Genomic DNA, 19,628 nt, shown 5'->3' with positions numbered 1-19,628 from the left:
AAAATTTTTAGCCCATTTGAAGGGCGGCTGTTCCAGACAGCAAATAGTGCCTTCAGTAAGCAAAAATCATCTTAAATAGACTTGTGCGAAAAGTTTTATGACAGCCGCTTTTTCCACAAGGTGTCAAAAGCCTGAAACATGGGCGGAGGGGGGGGGGACCAGCACCAAAGGTGAAGTTGACTGATCTAATGTATATATGTATAGATGAATTGACATCATCATCGTGCCCCTCAGCAATAATGACCATGCCCCCCCCCCAGACTTCCAAGTCTATCTCCGCCTATGGCCTGAAACACCGAAAAGAAAAAAAACAAGCTGATGAAAAGATGTTTGATAACAAAAGACAGTGCAGTTGTTTTATTTTGTAAAGGGGGTGAGAATTAACGAAAATATTGTTAATTTCGCTGCTCCAATTTATAAATATTTGCTCCAAATCCTGAATTTTGCTGCTCCGAAATGGACTTTGTCACTTCCCACCCCTGAGGATACAATCGGGATTAACTAAGAGAAAAATGAAATATAAACCAACGAAAAAGATTGAATGTATGCTAATTTGCACTAATTAGCCATTCACTGTTATATACATTCTGTGGAAACAATCCATCAGAAAACATTGAGCACAATTGAATTCAATCAGTCGTCTTGAGAGGTGGTGGCCTAGGAGCGTTGTCTTTAGAGGTGTGGCCCCTGGGGGATGGCTCCTAGCAGTGTTTACTGATGTTGGATGCGGATGGAGAGAGGTGACGGAAACTCGGCTTTTGCGTCTATCTGCCCCAGAGTACCTTAACACTAGAACCGCGGCACTTTCGGTATACCTAGAACTGCGGACTGGGTCAAATTGACCCAAACTGTGAAAAAACGGTATTTCATAGCGAAAAAACAGGAATTTATTTTTGGTTCCTGGGTTTTTCCTTACTCTTATTCAATGTTGTTTAATTGCGTATTCATAATGGAAAATTATATTTGTTTATGAATATATAATGGGCTTCAAAATTAGCTAAAAAATAATGTAATTAAGTAAAAATAAGATTTGGTATACATTATTTACTATATTCAGTCCAAAAACATTTTTCAGTAATCGTATAATAGGACAAAGATGTAAAATAAGCGTGTCACATTGCATATGAGAAAGTCTATAATATGATTCTGTCAAATAAGTATTGATTTCTTACTGATAAGTGGAATTTATGATGAGCAGTGAGCAAATTTTTTTCTTCATTATTCTTGCACATTCATCGCATGTTGAACTTGTATATCCCATACTAAAATTAACAGTTTCATTTCCACATTTTTACGTTACCTGACACATCAGATCGTTTATTTTTATTTATTACTATTAATAATTAATTAATTTATACTTTTGCGCATGGGCAACACGTATGATGAACGCAATTCTTCAATAAGATTTAGCCTACTTGGTGCAGGCCAGAATTTTATTCTTTTTCTGTGACATCTTTTGCCTACAGAAATTTCAACTACACTTTTTTTCTACAGTCAAACTTTTACTCCCCCAAAATCTTTACTGAGTCCCGTCAGAATTCTAGGTATTCAAGTTTACAAAGGAAAAAAAATATTTAGCTCTACTTGCCATTCCTCCATTGAAAAAAGATAATCTGCTCTGACAATGAATTGGCCTTGACCTTGTAAGACCTTTATTCTTCACTATCTTCATTTACAAATACTTTTTATAAAGGGTAACCACTTCCAAGAAAATTATACACCCTTTTTTCCTATAGAATAGTACGTTGGGTCAAAATGACCCAAACCGCGGTTCTAGGTATAAGTGCTTATAGCTCTGGAACGCGAAATGGGAAGATAATAACATTTTCGTGAATTAACATTCATATAATATCATGAAAAGTCACAAAATTTGTCCAACATCTGCCAGTAAGTTTTCGAGATAAATGAAAACAAAGTTTGATTTGGGTCAAATTGACCCACTCCGTGGTTCTAGTGTTAAGAAAAAAGCCTCGTATTCGACAACTTTTTCCCGAACTTCCTAGTTTCGACCCACCTGATTGGTTGTGGAAGTGTCGCATGATCACATGACAGTAGCGTCAGGCTTTCGGCAAAAGCCCGCGAAAAAGATGACTCACTAGTGACGGGAAAGGAGCGAGAACAAAATGGCCAAAATGAGTGCCTAAACATGATTTTTCAAAAATCTGTAGTTTTTGTGTGCCCGAAAGTGGTATTTTGTGGAAGAGCCACACTTTAGGGGCCAAAGAGCTGCATGTGGCTCGCAAGCCACGGTTTGCCGACCACTGGTCTAGGGCATAGTTTTCCAAACTTCATGTTCTATATCATCTCCTTCTTCAGAAATTTTTTTCTCTCATTGCCTCCCAACTCAAGTGTGACCACAAGATCCTATGTTATACCTGTAGCTTCTACCAGTCCCCTGGACAATTCCATCGCCCACTTTGGGAAACACTGGTCTAGGCAGCCTTATCTTGATGAATTAAGCCGTTGAATTAAGCCCCAGCTGACATTGTGAAAATTCTGTGGGTAACTGGTGTCGTGGTGCTATTTTGACCCCAGCAAGTATTGATGCATTTAAAAAATTAAAAATAAGCGTTTTCATAAAAGCAAGGCATTTTTACATGACTTCATTCATCTAACAATTAAGTCCTTAAGTAATTTTTGAATTTCTTTAATTGTTTTCTCAAAATGATCTTTTACTAAGACACACATTTGGAAGAATTAGAAGGGTACATGACTTTTAAATTTTTTTAAAAATTATATATTAAATTTTTAATTGCAATTTTAATGATTAAAAAATGAACAAATATGATTAAAATATACTCAGAGAATGAAATTTACAAACTACAATAATACTTTATATATTTTCACAAGCACCAAAGTTAGTCTTATTCGAAATCTGAAACATAGTCCTTGCACACAACAACACAGCGTGTTGATCACACACATCTTACGTATGTTTTGCTAACAGCACTATCCTCATGCTCAACCTTAGATATATAATGCTTCACAATTAATTTGAAACCATTATCAAGAAAACAAACTTTTCCAAGACGTCATTTCGATCTGAACACACTGGCTGCCAGACAAAAACGCCTTGTGCAAATAATATGGTGGGGTCATCCATGGAAGCTTTGATCAAAGATCATGAATTTGTCAAACATGTGTAAAAAACTAGCTTGAAAGATATTGAGAATAAAATGGTCTAGATGCATTTCTTTCTCAATGGGTGGCAACATAAAGGATGCCCTTGACTGGCATGATGGGGTCAAAGTGACCCAGTTAAGGGTAAAGAACAAAATGGGTGAAAATAGGCTAATTAGTTTCCCCCCCCCCAATAAATTTTGTGTGGAGTGGAAGCCCTTCCCCGATAACTAATGTTTATAAAATTCAATGCCCCCCCCTCATTTTATGCACATGTTTCTGCCAAAACCCAAAATTGGCAGATTTGTCAATTGGCTAATTAGGTTTGAAGAAAATGTTACCTACCCACAAGTTCTCCATTGCATAACTGATAAAAATAAAATATTTGCATTCGAAACCTTATAATTGCAATAGAGAGTATTTGCACATCACACTTCTATATACACGTTTCAATACCTTCATTACATTAGAAACACATTTTCTGCATATAGATTTTTTTACGCATAGAAAATCTCTATCCAATTGATATTATCACTATTAATATTTATTATTATATAAGTTATACATTGGGGGACCTGACATTGCTGTCTTTTTTCCTGGTACAGTAGTGCTTGTTGTTAGCAAAATTCTAATTCCTGAACAAATAAGGGTTTCTAAGCTTTTTAGCTAATTTCAGTATTAAGGAAATTACCTTTCCCAGTTTTATTTTATACAAATTGACTAAGCATTTCTTGGAGCCACATCCAACGTTGTGGAAAACACATGCTGGCAAATGAATGATATGAGCATAGAGTGCTTTTGAACCATCTGATCAACACTAAACTTGGTTTCGTTGTAAAACTTAGTGGTATTTCATTTTGTTTAATAGTTCAAGGATGAAAAGTGAAGTTCATAATAAGAAAATTGAAGCTTCATTTTGTAATATTAATGCCCTTCCCCTCTATATTATAACTTTTATATTATGTGGATTTGATAGTTATTGAAAGCTCATTAGTTTTCAGTCCTGAAAATAGTCTCATATTTTTCTTTTATAACTTCATAAATTTTTTTAGGTTGTAGAAGGGGAATTGAATAAAGATGGCACAGATTTTGAACATTTAGGAGAGCTTATAGAATTGCTCACGGAAAAGACTCCCTACAGTATAATACCACCAAACATATTTGTGATGGTGATGAATAAATTGTATCTAGCCGATTCCATTACTATTTGTCAGGTACTTATGACATGGAATTCACCTGTGTGTTTTACTTATTTCAAAAAAAAATTCTGTATTTCCTCACAATGCTATACAATACTGTATGTCTCCTATTCATGTCTTATATTTTTCCAGTATCTAAGTGTATCAACACATTTCCACACCCCATGGTTTTTTTTAATGATAAAACACATTTCATTTATATGACGTGTAACTTCAATCATAATTGCAAGTCATTTTCACCTCAAATCTTTAAGGAATTATCAAAGGTTAGCTGGCCATATTTTCTCAAGAAAAATACAGAAATTGAGATTCTCTAAAGAATGGTAAATACAGAAAGTCACCAGAAATATTTACAATTTTATTCACTTCATCCATAAGTGAAGATAGACTATTTTGCAGCACTTTCACTCATTTTCTGAATAATTTTTGTGTTCTAATGCAATCTTTGCAACTTTTCAACAATTTCTTCAGAACAAGCAAAAATTTTGACCGCTAACGAATCATGACTCACATTGCGAGAAAAATTTGTTCACTTTATTTATTTTCCCATTTTCACAACTGAGCTGATGGTTTTTGCTTTCATTCACAGACGTTCTGTGGAATTGTAGGTAATATTTCCCCTATAGGCTAAGTCAGTGCAACATCCCATAAAGAAGAGAACCCCCCTCTTCTTCAGGGAGGGTCGGTCAGCGTGCCTCACTCGAAAAATGAACACGTATGTGAGCATGACTGTTTACAAAACTTGATGTAGCATTGTATGCACGTGCATGTGTGATTGAAGGTTTCTAAATTCTGATTGTTGAAAATTGTGAGCTGAACGTAACATTGAGGGGCTAGCTCATGAACAGGAACCAACATTTGTCAAAGATATTGTGTCCTTGGGGGAAGACCATGGGACTTGAGGTGTATAAGGATGACATTCAAGGACTATGCAACATTCCATTTGCATACCCGGATTATTGTTGATGTTTCCCAACATTTAAATTCATAAAACGGATGACAAAAATGAAAGACTATTTTCCACCTTTAAACATCTATTCAGTTATTTAAGTTAAGCTTTTTCTTTACACGAAAACATTTCATTAATTCGGTTATCACAGTATTAAATTTACAAGTTTAAGTTTTTAATAACAAGAGATTAAAAAATATTATTGAATCTCACCAGTGCAGTCCGAGACACCTTTTACTGTTCCTACATCACAGGAACCGCAACTTTCAGTTGCAAATGTCCAGGTTGAGCATCTCCTGGCGATGCTTCTTCGGCATGTATCCAATATGAACAATCCCAGAACCATTGTCAGTAACGCCCGGTTGTCAGTAGCAAGTTCTCACCATAGCACAGGAGGATGCATGATCCAGTTGAGCAATGATGTGACAGCCCAATGAAGAAATCAGACAACTCGAGCGGTGCTAATATATCTTTACAGAAATCAACGAAACATGGTGACAGAAGATGTGATACCTAGCACACACCTTACTGGGCAAATTGAAATAGTTTGAACCGATTTGGGTGTGTGTTTCCAGTGCTCCGCTGGTATTTGGAGGAAATCCTTCTCGGCATCCTGTGTCAAAACAGCCAACCAGGAAGCAGGATCGGCAGCTCTATAAAAACTAAAATATTCTGACAAGTATTTTTCTATTTCCATAATCATAGTGTAAAATAATATCATACAGTAATGCCATATGAAATCTGGCAAAAATTCTAAATGAAAATATTGGAGACCTGACCAGGGTCTAAAATACTAGCTACATTGAGGAATTTCATGATGTTGTTGACCACAAGGTGGTCCACTGATGGCATGAAGGTAAAATATTGCACTTTCATGTATAACTATATTTGCAAGCAAAATTTATAATTCAAATGTATATTGCACAATTTATATTATCCTTCTCGGAGGTTGATGATGACCTTCCGTAGGGTCCCCATTAGTGATCCACGGAACCTCCCCATCATAATATTGGTGATTTGTGGGGCCCCTCATGTTACAACTATCTGTGAACTTGGCCAGGAGTTGGCGGTAGATAAAGTCAGGGCTCTTCTTTGCACGTAAGAGTTTATGGACGAGTTATTAAGTTTGGGCCTGTTCGCGTGAATATTTCTCATGAAATCAATGGAAGTTCAACTTTTTGGAACAGGACACTAATTTTTGCTTCATTTTAATATCCTGCGATGGGTAACGACATGTCTTCACAGATACAGGTAAAAAAATATGGTAGGTCCTGACTTTGGAATTTCCTCCATTGTGAAGTCTATAGGTAATGCTTGAGATTCTGAGACATGTCTCTCTGATTAAAATTACTAATCTCTAAACACTCTGCTGTGAGCAACAATATTTGTTATCATATATTTATTGTGTACAAATCCTCAAAAGAGGATTAGCTTCATGTAAAATATATTGAACTGTTTTCAAGTAATTTTCTTATCACTAATTAAGTTGAAACTTCTATTCAATTTTTTCATTTAGAAATGATTCTACTAGTAATATTCTTTTTTCTGTCTTTAATTTACACTAGTGGAAATTTTGTGCTTATAGCAATGCAATGACTCCTCGACTTGGGAGTATGTTTATAATTATTATAAAAGTAAAATGATATTTTTTTTAAATATTTTACTTTTTTACAAATTGTTATTATTTTCTTCATTCTAGTGTTTCCTGAAAATATTTTTCGAAATGATTCTGAAGGACGTATCAGCAACTATCAAATATTTATTTTGTTTTTTGGATCCAAATGGAAGAAATGGTGTTGAGTTTATCCTTACATTGTGGGTTGAGCAACATCTAATGTTCACAAAAAAAAACCATTACAAATTAAGGTTAGTGGCTATCATGTAAATAATGCGATCAGGTTCTTTTGTTTCCTTTTAGGGAAAGAATTGTACTTATAAATTACAGTGAAACCTCCCTTTTAACAATAATCCCAAGGTTTCCTTTTTCTTACAGCAAAATACAATTCCCTGGAAAAAAACCTTATTTATGATATAGTAAGGTAGCAGCAATCAACAATAGCTTATTAATGACATAGGCCACCAGATGGTGACATATATATTAAAAAAGATGTCCTCTCCAATTGTTAATTAATAACTTACGAAATTCCTCAAGACTAATTATATTTGCAGATGGTGATTTTAGGAGGAAAATTCCTGTCTGCCTCCACAGGGACTCAAACTTCATGGAGCAGAAAGTATGGGGTGATAGGATTCCAGTCGTGGCACCTGGGATGAATGTAACTTTTTACAATTATAAATTTACTATGAGGAGGCCCCTGAAAAAGCTTAACCCTGGGCCTGTCAAACATCCTGGCATAAAAAATTACACCAGGATGTAAGTCTGTTTTACAAACAAAGTACATGTTCTACAAAAACTCGAAATTCAACTGACCGTTTTGTTCTCGCTCTCTCTCTCTTCATACATATACACAGCCACCGAGTATGAAAAAAGTCATGGTTTTTTTAGAAAATTTAAATCAGATTTTTTTTATCTGAATTAACTAGCTTCTTATTAATTAAAACAAATATTGTTAATCATTAAGAATACATATTTTTTCACCTAATATATCAAATTCAGCATTAATGAATAAACAAACAAATGAAAAATAAGAAACAAACTACAAGCAAGAAATATGAACACCAAAAATCTGTGTTTATGTAATATAAATTCCCCCTCTCTTAAAGTTAATGCCTTGTGATGACTTGGTATCACACATATAGTGCAGGTTTCTCAATTCACTAGATGTACAACCAAATGGTCATTCAGCATCAACGAAATGAAAAACATATTTGTTGATAAGATTGTTTCTTGTGCAATTGGCGAATGCATTCATTATGATGTGTTTCCAACTTACATGATGTTGCTTAATAATTTACACACAAATTTTTATTCTTTCACAGATTGAATGTGCGGTAAAAAAAACTGAGCACGCACTTTTCATATAATGCACTACCATATTAAAATTCAAAGTTCAATGGCATTTATGTTGGTACAACATCTATTATTTTAAATCAGCAATCCGAGCATAAAATTAAAGGCTTCACACAAAAACGAACTTGTTTTTTTTATCATTGGAACCCTTGTGCCCCATTGTAGTGCATTGCAAATACTTAGTGCGGTTATAGCTAAGTTTAACTCCTTATATTTTTCTGCAAATTCTTTTCCTGCACAAAATTGAAAAAAGGTCCTCAGGCCAAAGTGACCAGGACCGTCTTAAGAGCATCGTGGGCCCCCGGGCCAAATGATTTTTCTGAGGCCGTACCTTTCAAATTCTTGAAAAATTCAACTACTCGTTTTTCTGATGCCCCTCTTCTCTTGAGGCCCAGGTGAGCCCATACGTTAAGACGGCACTGCTCTTGACCCTATTCATTTGATATACCATACTAACCAATGTAATCTCATGTCATGTTCATGCAACTGTCTTGAAGCTGTCAAAAGTATTAAATATCTTGGTGTCTATTTCCATAATAATTTAAAATGGAAATCATACGTAAACTTTTTGCATAATAAATTGAGGTACATGATTTTCTCATGAAGTTTTTTCATCTCAAAAGTCATGTTAACAAAGTGTTCATCAGAAATTTGTATTTTTTGTGGTTTCAATCACACATATTACTGTCTTTGTATATATGGTGGAGATTACAATAGTATTATTCATCCTATAATTGATCTACAAAAAAAAGTAATTTGACTAATATATATATATAATGACTATAACACCCAGGCTAATATTCTTTTCCGTAATGCTGACGTTTTAACTGTTAGCTAGTTGTACTTGCTTAAAGTTGCAACAATTACTCTGTACAACAAACAATACCATTTGCCCATGCGCACTCAGTAAATCCTCGTAGACCAAATTGTATTTTTTCTGTACCACATGCACATAAAGATATTTTGCAAAAACACTTCATTTTTATAGTGCCAAGGTTTTTCCATTCAATACCATATGAAATGCAAACAATTACTAATCTGCCTCATTTCAAAAGCAAGCTTAAAGAATATCTTCACTCAATAAATGATATTGAAATTTATTTCCGCATAGTTCCGTAACTGCAAAACTTATTAATCTACCTTTTAATGTCTAATTGAAGTAGCACTCTGAAAGCCACAATATGTGCATGCATATATATTTCTTCCAACCCCTACTTTTATTTTTTACTTCGACATAATGAACACATTATACATATTACTATTTAATTTCAGGATACTTGTACTACTAATTAACTTGATTTTGTATTTATGATTATTTGTGTGTTTGAATTTATATGTATGTATATATATATTCTTCCCCCCCCCCCCCCATGAAAAGTTTGTATCAGTTTTTGATTTTTTTTTTCATGATTATAACCCCAGTATTGGCAGCCATTTTCCTCTTGGGTAGTGTTATTTTTGAAAATGTAATTGTCATTTAATAAAATAAATTTAAAAATCTAAAAACAGAACAGCTATCTTTCTGCACTGTATCTAAGGATTAGGTTCAAGTCCATATTTACCAGATCTTCTGTATATTTTCTTTAATCAAAAATTTTATCATATTTCAATAACATGAATACCACACTATTCTAGTTTTACTTCAATATCATTGAATTATTAACACCATAATACAAAGGAAAAATGAAATTTAAATCAATGAATAAAAAAATCAAGTGATTCAAATCATGATTTAAATTGGCATATCCTATAAGAAAAAACACATTTCTCAACTGCAAGTCTGTGATATGGCCATCAAGGAAAAAGGGAATGAGTTTGATGAAGAACATGTTTAGGAATATTATTTTCTATTTCCACTCTATATTGCACTAGGTATGTTTATGCTCACTGCAGTTAGTGCTGCTTTGTTTTTAGTTATTGCTTTTGAAAGCATGCTGTTTTAGGGGGTTATATTCGATGTTTTTTAGTATTGAAAGTTATGGCTGACGTTGGTTTTCTGTAGTTCTCAACTTCGAGGTGCGAATGGAGGCTGATCTGCCCATTAAGAAATCTCGCCACAGAGAGCAACAGGCCTACATCAGTAAAATCATCAAACATTACACTCCACTCATAGTTCGAAAAATATGTAGTAGCACTATAGCAAGCATTGCATAGAAACAAGCTTCACGTTAGGTTCACAACACAGACATGTACATTCCAACATATACCAGTTTGTTAGAAGTTCCGAGAGGAATATGGACGAGGTACATGTGGGGTTTAGTAGTATTGAAAGATAGTAAAATAACTTAATTGAAATCAGTTTTGTGCTTGAATAGTGATTTGTATCCAAAATACCGGAAGTTGCAGTAGTACATAAAAGGTGACCAGCTCCAAAGCAGAATGTTTTGCATTGTTCTGCAGTGAGCCCACGACTGACAGGAAATGTTCTGCAGTTCCCATAATAGTGTTTTCTACATTTTTCTTAAAATTCTTCCCGATTGTTCTGCAATAGAATAGCACTGTTTGTTTTAATTCTCAGAATTTCATGATCAGAAATTAGATTAAATTCTCAGAAATTAGTCAAAGAAACACATCTGAAATAGATGTGTTTCTTTGACATCTTCACACTTTCAGAGAAAATTCCAATTTTACAGTGTAGGACTGATTAAAATGGGACTGACTTCGGCATATTCTGCTTTGGGGGTGACCAGATTGTCTATATGTTGGTTGGTTGAATGTACTGTATATATATTTGATATTCCTAAGAATATTATAATTAGTTGGTCTTTTTAAATTCCCGTATATCTGGGGGCTGGTTAAAGTCAGTGTGATGCAGTCATATTTCAACAATGCTGACTTTAGCCCAGTAATGCAATCTAGAAATTGTGAACTGCCAAAAGAGCAAATGAACTGTCTCAGCTTTGATAGTTTGTCACTAGATTATGAAATCTCAGAATTTTTAATATGAGACTCTGAAAATTATTCTGCTAAAACCTTTTGTTTCTCAAAATGAGGTTTAATCTACTCATGCCACTCCGACTTATACTGCCTCAAATAATGTATAAATTGTGAATTTTCCACCATAGGCTTGTCTCAATGACACTGAAAAATCAAGGTTCTATTTTTTATGAAAGTAATTTGTGTTTGTGTCCTGGAAAGGTGTGGCATCATGCCAATGCAACAAGGTGGTGGAAAAAATTTAGGGACAAGCAAAAAACATATCCAAAAACCTGTGGATGTTAATATGAGTGAACAAATAAGTTAATTGTTCATTGTGTCAGAAAAAAATAAAAAAATATAAGGATACAAGATTTTTGGCATCTGAAAAATAAATTTGTATTTTCATCATGTTGGTGTAACAATTAAGACTATTTTAATCAGTCACTCTTTGTCAAGACACGCACTCTTTGTGCTTTGTACTGTATGTGTTTGTTAGGAAATCTGGAATAATTAATATGATTCAGATGTCGGAGCAATCTCTCGGGCTCACCAACAAATTCTTTAAGTTAATAGATTTTTCCTGTGAAATTTTAAGTTGTATCAAATTAATTTGAGTGAGGAAATGTGAATTCTTCCTGAAATAATATTCTTTTTTTTGTGGGGGGGAAGCTAGAGAATTTTTATTTTTTTATTCAAAAATGTGTCATGTTATTTAAGATTTAAATATTTTTGAGACCTGTGATTCTTTTAAGTGTATATACTTTTTTACTCTACTGTTCTTCGCTGAAGAAAAGATTCATTGTCTTTGAAATATTGTGAGGGTGGAAAATATCGAATTAATGTCATATGGTTTTGGAATTGGTCATTGTACCATCATCATCAAAATGTGATAAAATGATTTTTTTTTTTTAGTTTTTCTTTGTCAAGGTTCTGACTTTTTTGGCATGTCATGAATCAAGAATAATTACATATGATGTCGGGTGTTATTAGGGCGCTTGTTGTTTTATTTCCCGAATGAAGATGTTAATTTTAAAAATCTACAATGTGATATTTGATTGTAATCAAGAACTTTAAATTTTAATTTCTTTGTAAAACTTCATGCCTGTCTCTCCCTTCTTCAAACCACCTGTTGTAAGATGGGTCTAGACTGGTAATGTTTTGTTTTGTTTTGATCCTGGACGTCTGATTAGATGACGTTTTTTGTGCTTCCAATAGCCGAGTCCATCCCCACAGGTCCTCCCCTCTTTAAATATTCAGGATCCCATTTTTCTGTGGCTCTTTTATCCTTTTGAGTTGTTAATAGAGTCATGGACCCCCTTTTTTTATCATCTGTCTGAGCGGCGCATAATCATGCTTGGGTGAGTTTGGAGAAAAAATTCCTCTTGCCTAATCCTCGTATTATAACCTGGAGTATATGTTATTCATAGAGTCAAGGAGTCCATTCCAATGTCCGCCCACCTGAGGATGAGTTCCTGCCTAGCAGTAATAACTGACAAAAGGTCTTCATTACCAAAGTCGATCATGGTTTTCCTTAGTAACATGTCATAATCGTCAACTCATCGTTGTCATGTTGGTATTTTAGTTTTTGTCCATAAACCATAGTGGGGCACTTTCCGCCATTGATGTTTAAGTCACATGTGTTCCGATTCATCATCTGACCCAATAATCTTCATATGGACATTTCCAATGTTCCGTCCTGGTGTTGTGGTCATCTCCTCTAGACAAAAATCAGTTCAAGTTGGATGTGAATCTTAAAAAGAAAACCAATTCACAGAGCATCTGTGGTTCACTCTTAGATGAGACAAATGGATGGACTGCTGTAAGAATTTTCAAATACACTACAAGATAACCACAAAGACAAGGCGACACAGTTACAAAAGTCTATATGAAGATTAGGTGATTGAAGACGATGACTGGACTCAGGTGAGAGGTGAAAATGGACAAAAAGAAAAATTTTGATACATTTGAGATCAGAACATCGACAAAGAAAAATTAAAAAAATATTCAATCTATCACATTTTGGATGACACAACAACCAATTTCAACTATATGACATTAATTCGATATTTTCCACCCTCACAATATTTCAAAGACGACAAATCTTTTCTTCAGCGTGAAACAGAGTAGAGTAAAAAGAATTTATACACTTAAAAGAATCACGGGTCTCAAAAATATTTAAATCTTGAATAACATGATACATTTTCGAATAAAAAAAATTGACTCAGAATATTCCGAAGACAAAAATCTGTTTTTCTATGGGGAAATTTTTTTATGGGTAACGAACGACAAGAAAAAAATATTCCTTTCTTCCTGTGGAAGCGTTTCTGCCTGATTGAACAAAAAATGTTTCAATATGGTGACCGGTCTTCTTCCTCTCTCTTGATTCTCTAGCTTTCCCCCCAAACAAAGAAAAGAATATTATTTCAAAAAGAATTAGCATTTCCTCACTCAAATTAATTTGATAGAACTTAAAATTTTACATAAAAAATCTATTAACTTAAAGAATTTGTTGGTGAGCCCGAGAGATTGCTCCGACATCTGAATCATATTAATTATTCCATATTTCCCAACAAACACATAAGTATGATGCACAAAGAGTTTGTCTTCATACACTCAAGTGACGACTTAAAATGAAATATTAAAATTATTATTCAAAGCTGTTACACAAAGAAAAAATTGGATAATCACTGGATACAGCACAGTCTACAACAATCAAATGAAAAGATTAAAAAAATTAATTATTCATGGCACAGATAACACATATATAGACAAATGACTAGTTTGATTTATAATACTTATGTACATGAAAAACTGGTTACACTACACTTATGTCAACATAGGTAAAAGTGTCCCATGACTTCTCCTGCGTGACATTTGTATCCCCCAAAGAAAAACTCCAATAGCATTCATAAGCTTTTAAAATCAACTTATTAGAGTCTTATCAAGACATTTTGGAAGAAAATCTAATTCCTGAGTTAACTGTTATAACTGTTGAACAGTACAGGCCCTTAGCCAGAAATTTCGTTTGTAAGGGGACTGCTTGCATTTCGGGAGGGGAGACAGAAGTGGTCGAACAATAGATTTGGCTATCTTTTCCCTTTTTTCAGTTCATTTTCTCACATTTTGGTAGAGGGGTGACCAGCTCCCAAGTCTCCAAGCCCCCCCCCCCCCCGATACGGGCTTGGGACAGTATTTGTTTCTACAAAACAATTCTTCTGTACATGTTTCAAAGTTATAAGGAAATTCATTGAAATTCAAGCCAGAAGTCTTTTCTCAATCATGTCGAGAACCTTCAATAGTTACCACCCTGTGTAGTGTGTGTGTATATGGATATATATATATGTATGTGTAATATCAAATCTATATCTTTTTAGCATATCAGCTATGATTTCTATTTGTGGATATGCCTTAGAAACCAACAATGCAGCTATAATCAGCATTGTTTGTTCTACCGTAAGAAAAAGAACTGGAGAGCATATTAATCTAAGTAAGTTACCAATCACTCACATTAATCAAGTGATCAAACACAATTTAAACTATAAATAATCAAATTTAACACACGCAAAATTTGTGTGTGCTATCAAGTTATGTCAAAATTGAATGTTAATTTACTATGTTTGTGTATTGAATCATATTAATTTCTTTTCTTATAGTATTTATTGATAAAAAGGGTCAAATGAATATTTTCTTGTCTTACAATTTTAGAAACAGAACCTGAAGTGATACCAGTTGTTGTGATGATGATCAAGTTGATATTGCTGGAAACGTTCAGATTAAATGAGGAGAAGGAAGATAAAAATGTGAGTTCATTCTGTTGCACATAACTAAGTTCAGCTGTCCTATTTCATCACATATTATATACACTGGCGAAAAATAAAATCTCAACACCAAGGAGTTTGGCTAGATAAACGAAATTTGGGAGGCGCGTTTGCACATCTGAAAGATGACGCTCATTCAAATTTCACACTAGATGAATAAGAGTGCCGCTAGTTGCGCCACTATGATCATGCAACTCACATTTGCTTTAAATACGCTATATAAACTTCATGAGCATTATTTATCATCCGGATTGGATTCTGAGACCAACCAGCTTATATCCCCTAGGGGGAACAGAGCGGGGGCCATGGTTGGTCTGGAGGATTGGATGTTGTGAGCTACGTTTGAGTCAAAAATGCCTTTAAGGAGACGAAGAAAGCAGTATCATCAGCTTACTGAGTTTGAACGAGGCAGTGTAATAGGGCTATGAGAAAGTGGATTTTCTTTCCGCGATATTATTGCGTAAAGACTTGGCAAGGTTGAATCCACTGAGCATAATTGTTGGCAGCAGTGGTCACAGGAAAGCACTATCTCAAGAAGACTGGTGTCCTTCCGCACACTGGCCACTACTGAGAGGGAAGACCACCGTATTCGCCGCATTGCTGTGGTGCATCGTACTGCATCTGCACCAGAAATTAGAGCTTCTATTGTCCCCAGAGTGACACAGCAAACTGTAACGAATCGATTACTTAAGGGACAGCTCCGAGCCTGACGGCCTGTAACGTTCATTCCACCAACTCCAAAACATTGCCATCTGTGGTATCAAATTAGAGCTCATTGGAGTCAGGAGTGAGGATCTGTTGTGTTCTCAGGTGAAAGCTGTTTCTGTCTTTTTGCCAATGGTGGTCATAAGTTGGTTAAGAAGGCCAGGTAAGCACATGGAACCAAGCTGTCAGCGGTGTAGACACACTGGACCTACACAAGGAGTTATGGTCTGGGGAGCGATTTCCTATGACAGCACGAGCACTCTCGTCGTTATTCCTATCACCTTGACAGAAAATTTTTACGTCAGACTATTGATTGAACCGGTTGTGCTGCCATTCATGAGCAGTATTCAAGGAGGGGGGGGGGGTGTTTTTCAGGGGGGGCTGTAGCAGTTACAATTTGATGAGAGAGTCATCCACATTATTTCGTTTCTTTACTTCAACCTGTTGTTGATATCCTGTTTTTTGTCAAGGCAATTTCGGTTTTTTTATCCGTGCGTAGATTGCAAGCCATGACCCCAACATCCAGCAGCAGAAGCCCCTAGACTGGGATCTTTAATGGGCCCCCAGGTCAGGCTTTCTCACGGGATCTCTAGTGTCTGTCATAATGAGGCTAACTGAATCAAAAATGAGCATTACTCTTTCGAACCAGATTTTCAAAACTTTACCTTCATGTCTTCGCGATAATCCTCAGATTTTTTCAGCTCGCCGCCTTCGACAAAAAAAATATTACTTCCTCCCAACAAGCTGCTCAAGCAGAAGTGTGAATTCTTTTGAAATGCATATATTCACCACGAACGATAAGTGCCCCCACCACCACCCGTATCCAGTGTACGTCAAAGCGTGTGGGTGAGAAAAATTTTTTGTTGATAGCAACTTTGTTTATGTTGTCCAGAGCAGCTGCAAAGAAATGAATTTTCAAATGGCTCTGCCAAACAAGATAGACACGCATATTTCATTAATGTCATCAAACGATAAAGAAGAAAGCTCTTTTTCTTGCAAGACCTCTTGAAGAAGCATATACAAGTGTATAGCAAATCTGTTTGCGAATAGGAATAATAATAATAAAATGAAACTTCCATTTAAAAAGGGGAGGGTGATGTTTTAGTGAGAAAGGCGCGTCAACACCCACCCTGAAGACATAGCAGCAAAAACGCTTTGACCAATCTTTAAAAAATATTTTTCCTGTATTCCAGATAACTTTGAAATAATATGGAATAAATATTTAAAAAAATATATAAATTATGAGGTATTTTATGGTATGAGGGCAAACGACAAAGGACTATATTTTTGGCAGTGTTGCACAGTAAGAAAGGGTGAAATGTTCTTCAACCAATCATTTTGGGCATCTCACACGTGCTTTTATTTACATCAGGACCCAAGTTAGAACGAACAGAGGTTAGATCCCTTTTCAGGAAAGTTGTAGGTTCTTGGTATCTACTTGTAACACAGAACATTATCCATTAAACCATTTGGTGCATGGCATATGCCTGTCATTCGCATCATGCAAAAAATGAGCTGTGTCTTAAATACAAAAGGAGCAGTTTATGGTATGGGAGAACGCTGGTCAGACTATATGGGATATATACAGTTGAACTTGGTTAATTGAAGGGAACAGCAAAAAAGTTCGAATTATCCAATTCATCAATATAAGATAACTGTACTTACATAAAAAATCATGCATACAAAAACTCTCAATAATAATTAAAAAAATTAAATGCAATTATTTACTACATGGCAGTTTCCTCATCATTGTAATTAGTGCTTGTATAATCGTAAACACATGAAAACTACCAGTATTTTATTTGTCATTTTTATTTGTTTTCTTTTTGGTTGTTTTTAAACATTGTACAAAATCTTAAAGTTGATTTAGAAAATAAAATGTGTTTGTTGACTATTTCAGAATAAATATGAAGTGGATCCAAGTTTGGTGGAGGAAAAAAGTTTGCAGAGTAATGATTGTTATAAAGAAAAAGTCGCAAGTTTTTTGTACACTGTATCCTCTGAGACTGTATACTGTAATTTGATATTACGTTACTTAGACGAAGAAGAGAAAGGTGTATTGTTTGTATTTAAAAATGATTGACTGAAACTGACATTCAATTATGTATTTTCCCCCTTTTGTTCAATTTTATGACAAGCAAATACGTTATTCATGTTATTTTTAGATGTGAGTGCATCAAAAACCTTTATTATTTAATTACTTTCATAATTTAATGCACAGCTTTGGTTAGAGCTTGTATATACATTCAAGACAATAAATGATCTTGATGGGAAAACATGCTGAATAAAATTGTAGCTAATTTTCATCTTGAAAATATGTATTTGCAAAATGAGATCAGATCAAATTGATCTTGCAAAATTCTTCAGATATTTCTAGCAGCTAATAGAAATCTCAATCTAGTTATGTCTAATTGTTAAGATGTCTGATTTTTCACATGAAAGTTCATAAACAAATGAAGTCTGAAAGTAATAAACAATGTAAGTGACACATCAAATGATTCAGTGGAAGAAATCAAATGAGTACCGCTATGCTGGTCATAGTGACAGACTTGTATTGCAAGGATTCGGGTTCAAACCCTACCGTTGCCACAGTGGTGGTCAATGAAGTTGGTTTTCTGCGGTTCCCAACTTTGAGGCACGAATATGAGCCAATGTCCCCGTTAAAAAGTCTCGCTGCAGAGAGCAACAGGCCTGCAACATTACGATTATTCATTCATTACACTTCACTCACTATGAGTTAACAAAAAAAACTGTTTAAAAAAATGCATATGGCAGCACTATACATAAGTGTTACACAGAAGCGAACTTCATGGAAGGTTCACTATACGTACACGCATATTCCTACATGTACCAATTCGTTAGAAGTTCTGCAGAGGAATATGGGCGAGGTGCATGTGTGGTTTAGTAGTAATATCAAATGAGCAATGCTTTATAATGAGGTAAACTTGAGAAGCGCCTGGTAGTCCTCCAAGTAGTTCAGTAGAGAACATAAATCGGTTGCTAGTGTAAATGTTCTTACCTTTAGCACTTACGTATTTAAATAAGTGTTATGATTGTGTGCTATACTGATGTTCATAAAAGACAATTTTCATTATTTGTCGAATCTCTATATCCTAGAGCAGCGGTTCTCAACATTTTTTGACTCGCGGAGCCCTTTCAAGTAAAAAAATTCTATGGCGGAGCCCCCGTAGGCCAATTTTTTAATTATTCTTCAAAGTTACTGATTAATTTTTACTATTTACAATTATTTTCTGAAATTTTAGTTGTGTTTTTTAATTTTCTTCGAGCGACCACGGAGCCCTTGGAGAGTTCACAAGGAGCACCGGTTGAGAACCGCTGTCCTAGAGCATAAGACTTGAAAGCAGGGCCGCAACTAGGGGATGGGGACAGGTGGGTCTAGTGCCCTAGTAGTGGACCTGAGGAGGGTACAAATTTCATTCTGAAACTGATCCTTCAACATTACAAGGGGGCGTCAAAATACGCACTTGTCCCGGGTGATCAAGCATCCATAGGCATAAACTTGTATCCAGCCCATGGGCCCGAGCTTTCCCCCCCCCAACATTTTAGAAGAGCCGGCTCGCCCCCCCCCCCCCAAAAAAAAAAAAATTCGAGTGGATATGTTTTTCACACTTGGCTCAGAAAAAACTTTTTGACAAAAAATTTCTCTAAATAGTAGAAATCCATCTGCTCGAAATTTTATTTTCTTACTTTTCTTCGGAATCTCAACGCACTTGTTCTGTGACAATAGTAGTCTTATCTACCAATCACCCCGGCATCCATTCATCCTAAATTGCGTCCTCCCAGAGTGGTGCCTGAAGGCACCAGTGTAGATAACTTGTGGGGGGGGGGGGAAATCCTTTCTCTTGCTTGCACTGTAGGTAAACTCAAGAGCATCTCTTCCTTCTTTTGTTGAGTGTGACCCTTGGGGATGGGGACATGATACAACA

The 19,628-nt window shown here is 35.2% G+C and overlaps 1 protein-coding gene across 1 annotated transcript in view; it reads left to right on the top strand.

Moving 5' to 3' along the window:
- The window catches only part of LOC149063890 (importin-9-like), a 101,528-nt gene extending 83,536 nt beyond the window's left edge, over window positions 1-17,992 (top strand). The window contains exons 20-24 of the mRNA XM_089254804.1: window positions 4,173-4,334; window positions 6,968-7,134; window positions 14,533-14,645; window positions 14,864-14,958; window positions 17,582-17,992. Of these exons, the coding sequence (XP_089110930.1) occupies window positions 4,173-4,334; window positions 6,968-7,134; window positions 14,533-14,645; window positions 14,864-14,958; window positions 17,582-17,764 (720 nt within the window). The 3' untranslated portion in view covers window positions 17,765-17,992. The remainder of the gene's footprint in view (window positions 1-4,172; window positions 4,335-6,967; window positions 7,135-14,532; window positions 14,646-14,863; window positions 14,959-17,581) is intronic.
- The last annotated feature ends 1,636 nt before the right edge of the window (window positions 17,993-19,628 follow it).

This window comes from Pholcus phalangioides, unplaced genomic scaffold (genome assembly GCF_987345545.1).
Source record: "Pholcus phalangioides strain wild (caught in Gottingen) unplaced genomic scaffold, Ppha-v1.0 ptg000042l_1, whole genome shotgun sequence".
Taxonomy (NCBI): domain Eukaryota; kingdom Metazoa; phylum Arthropoda; class Arachnida; order Araneae; family Pholcidae; genus Pholcus; species Pholcus phalangioides.
This window is presented reverse-complemented; position numbering and strand designations above follow the sequence as displayed.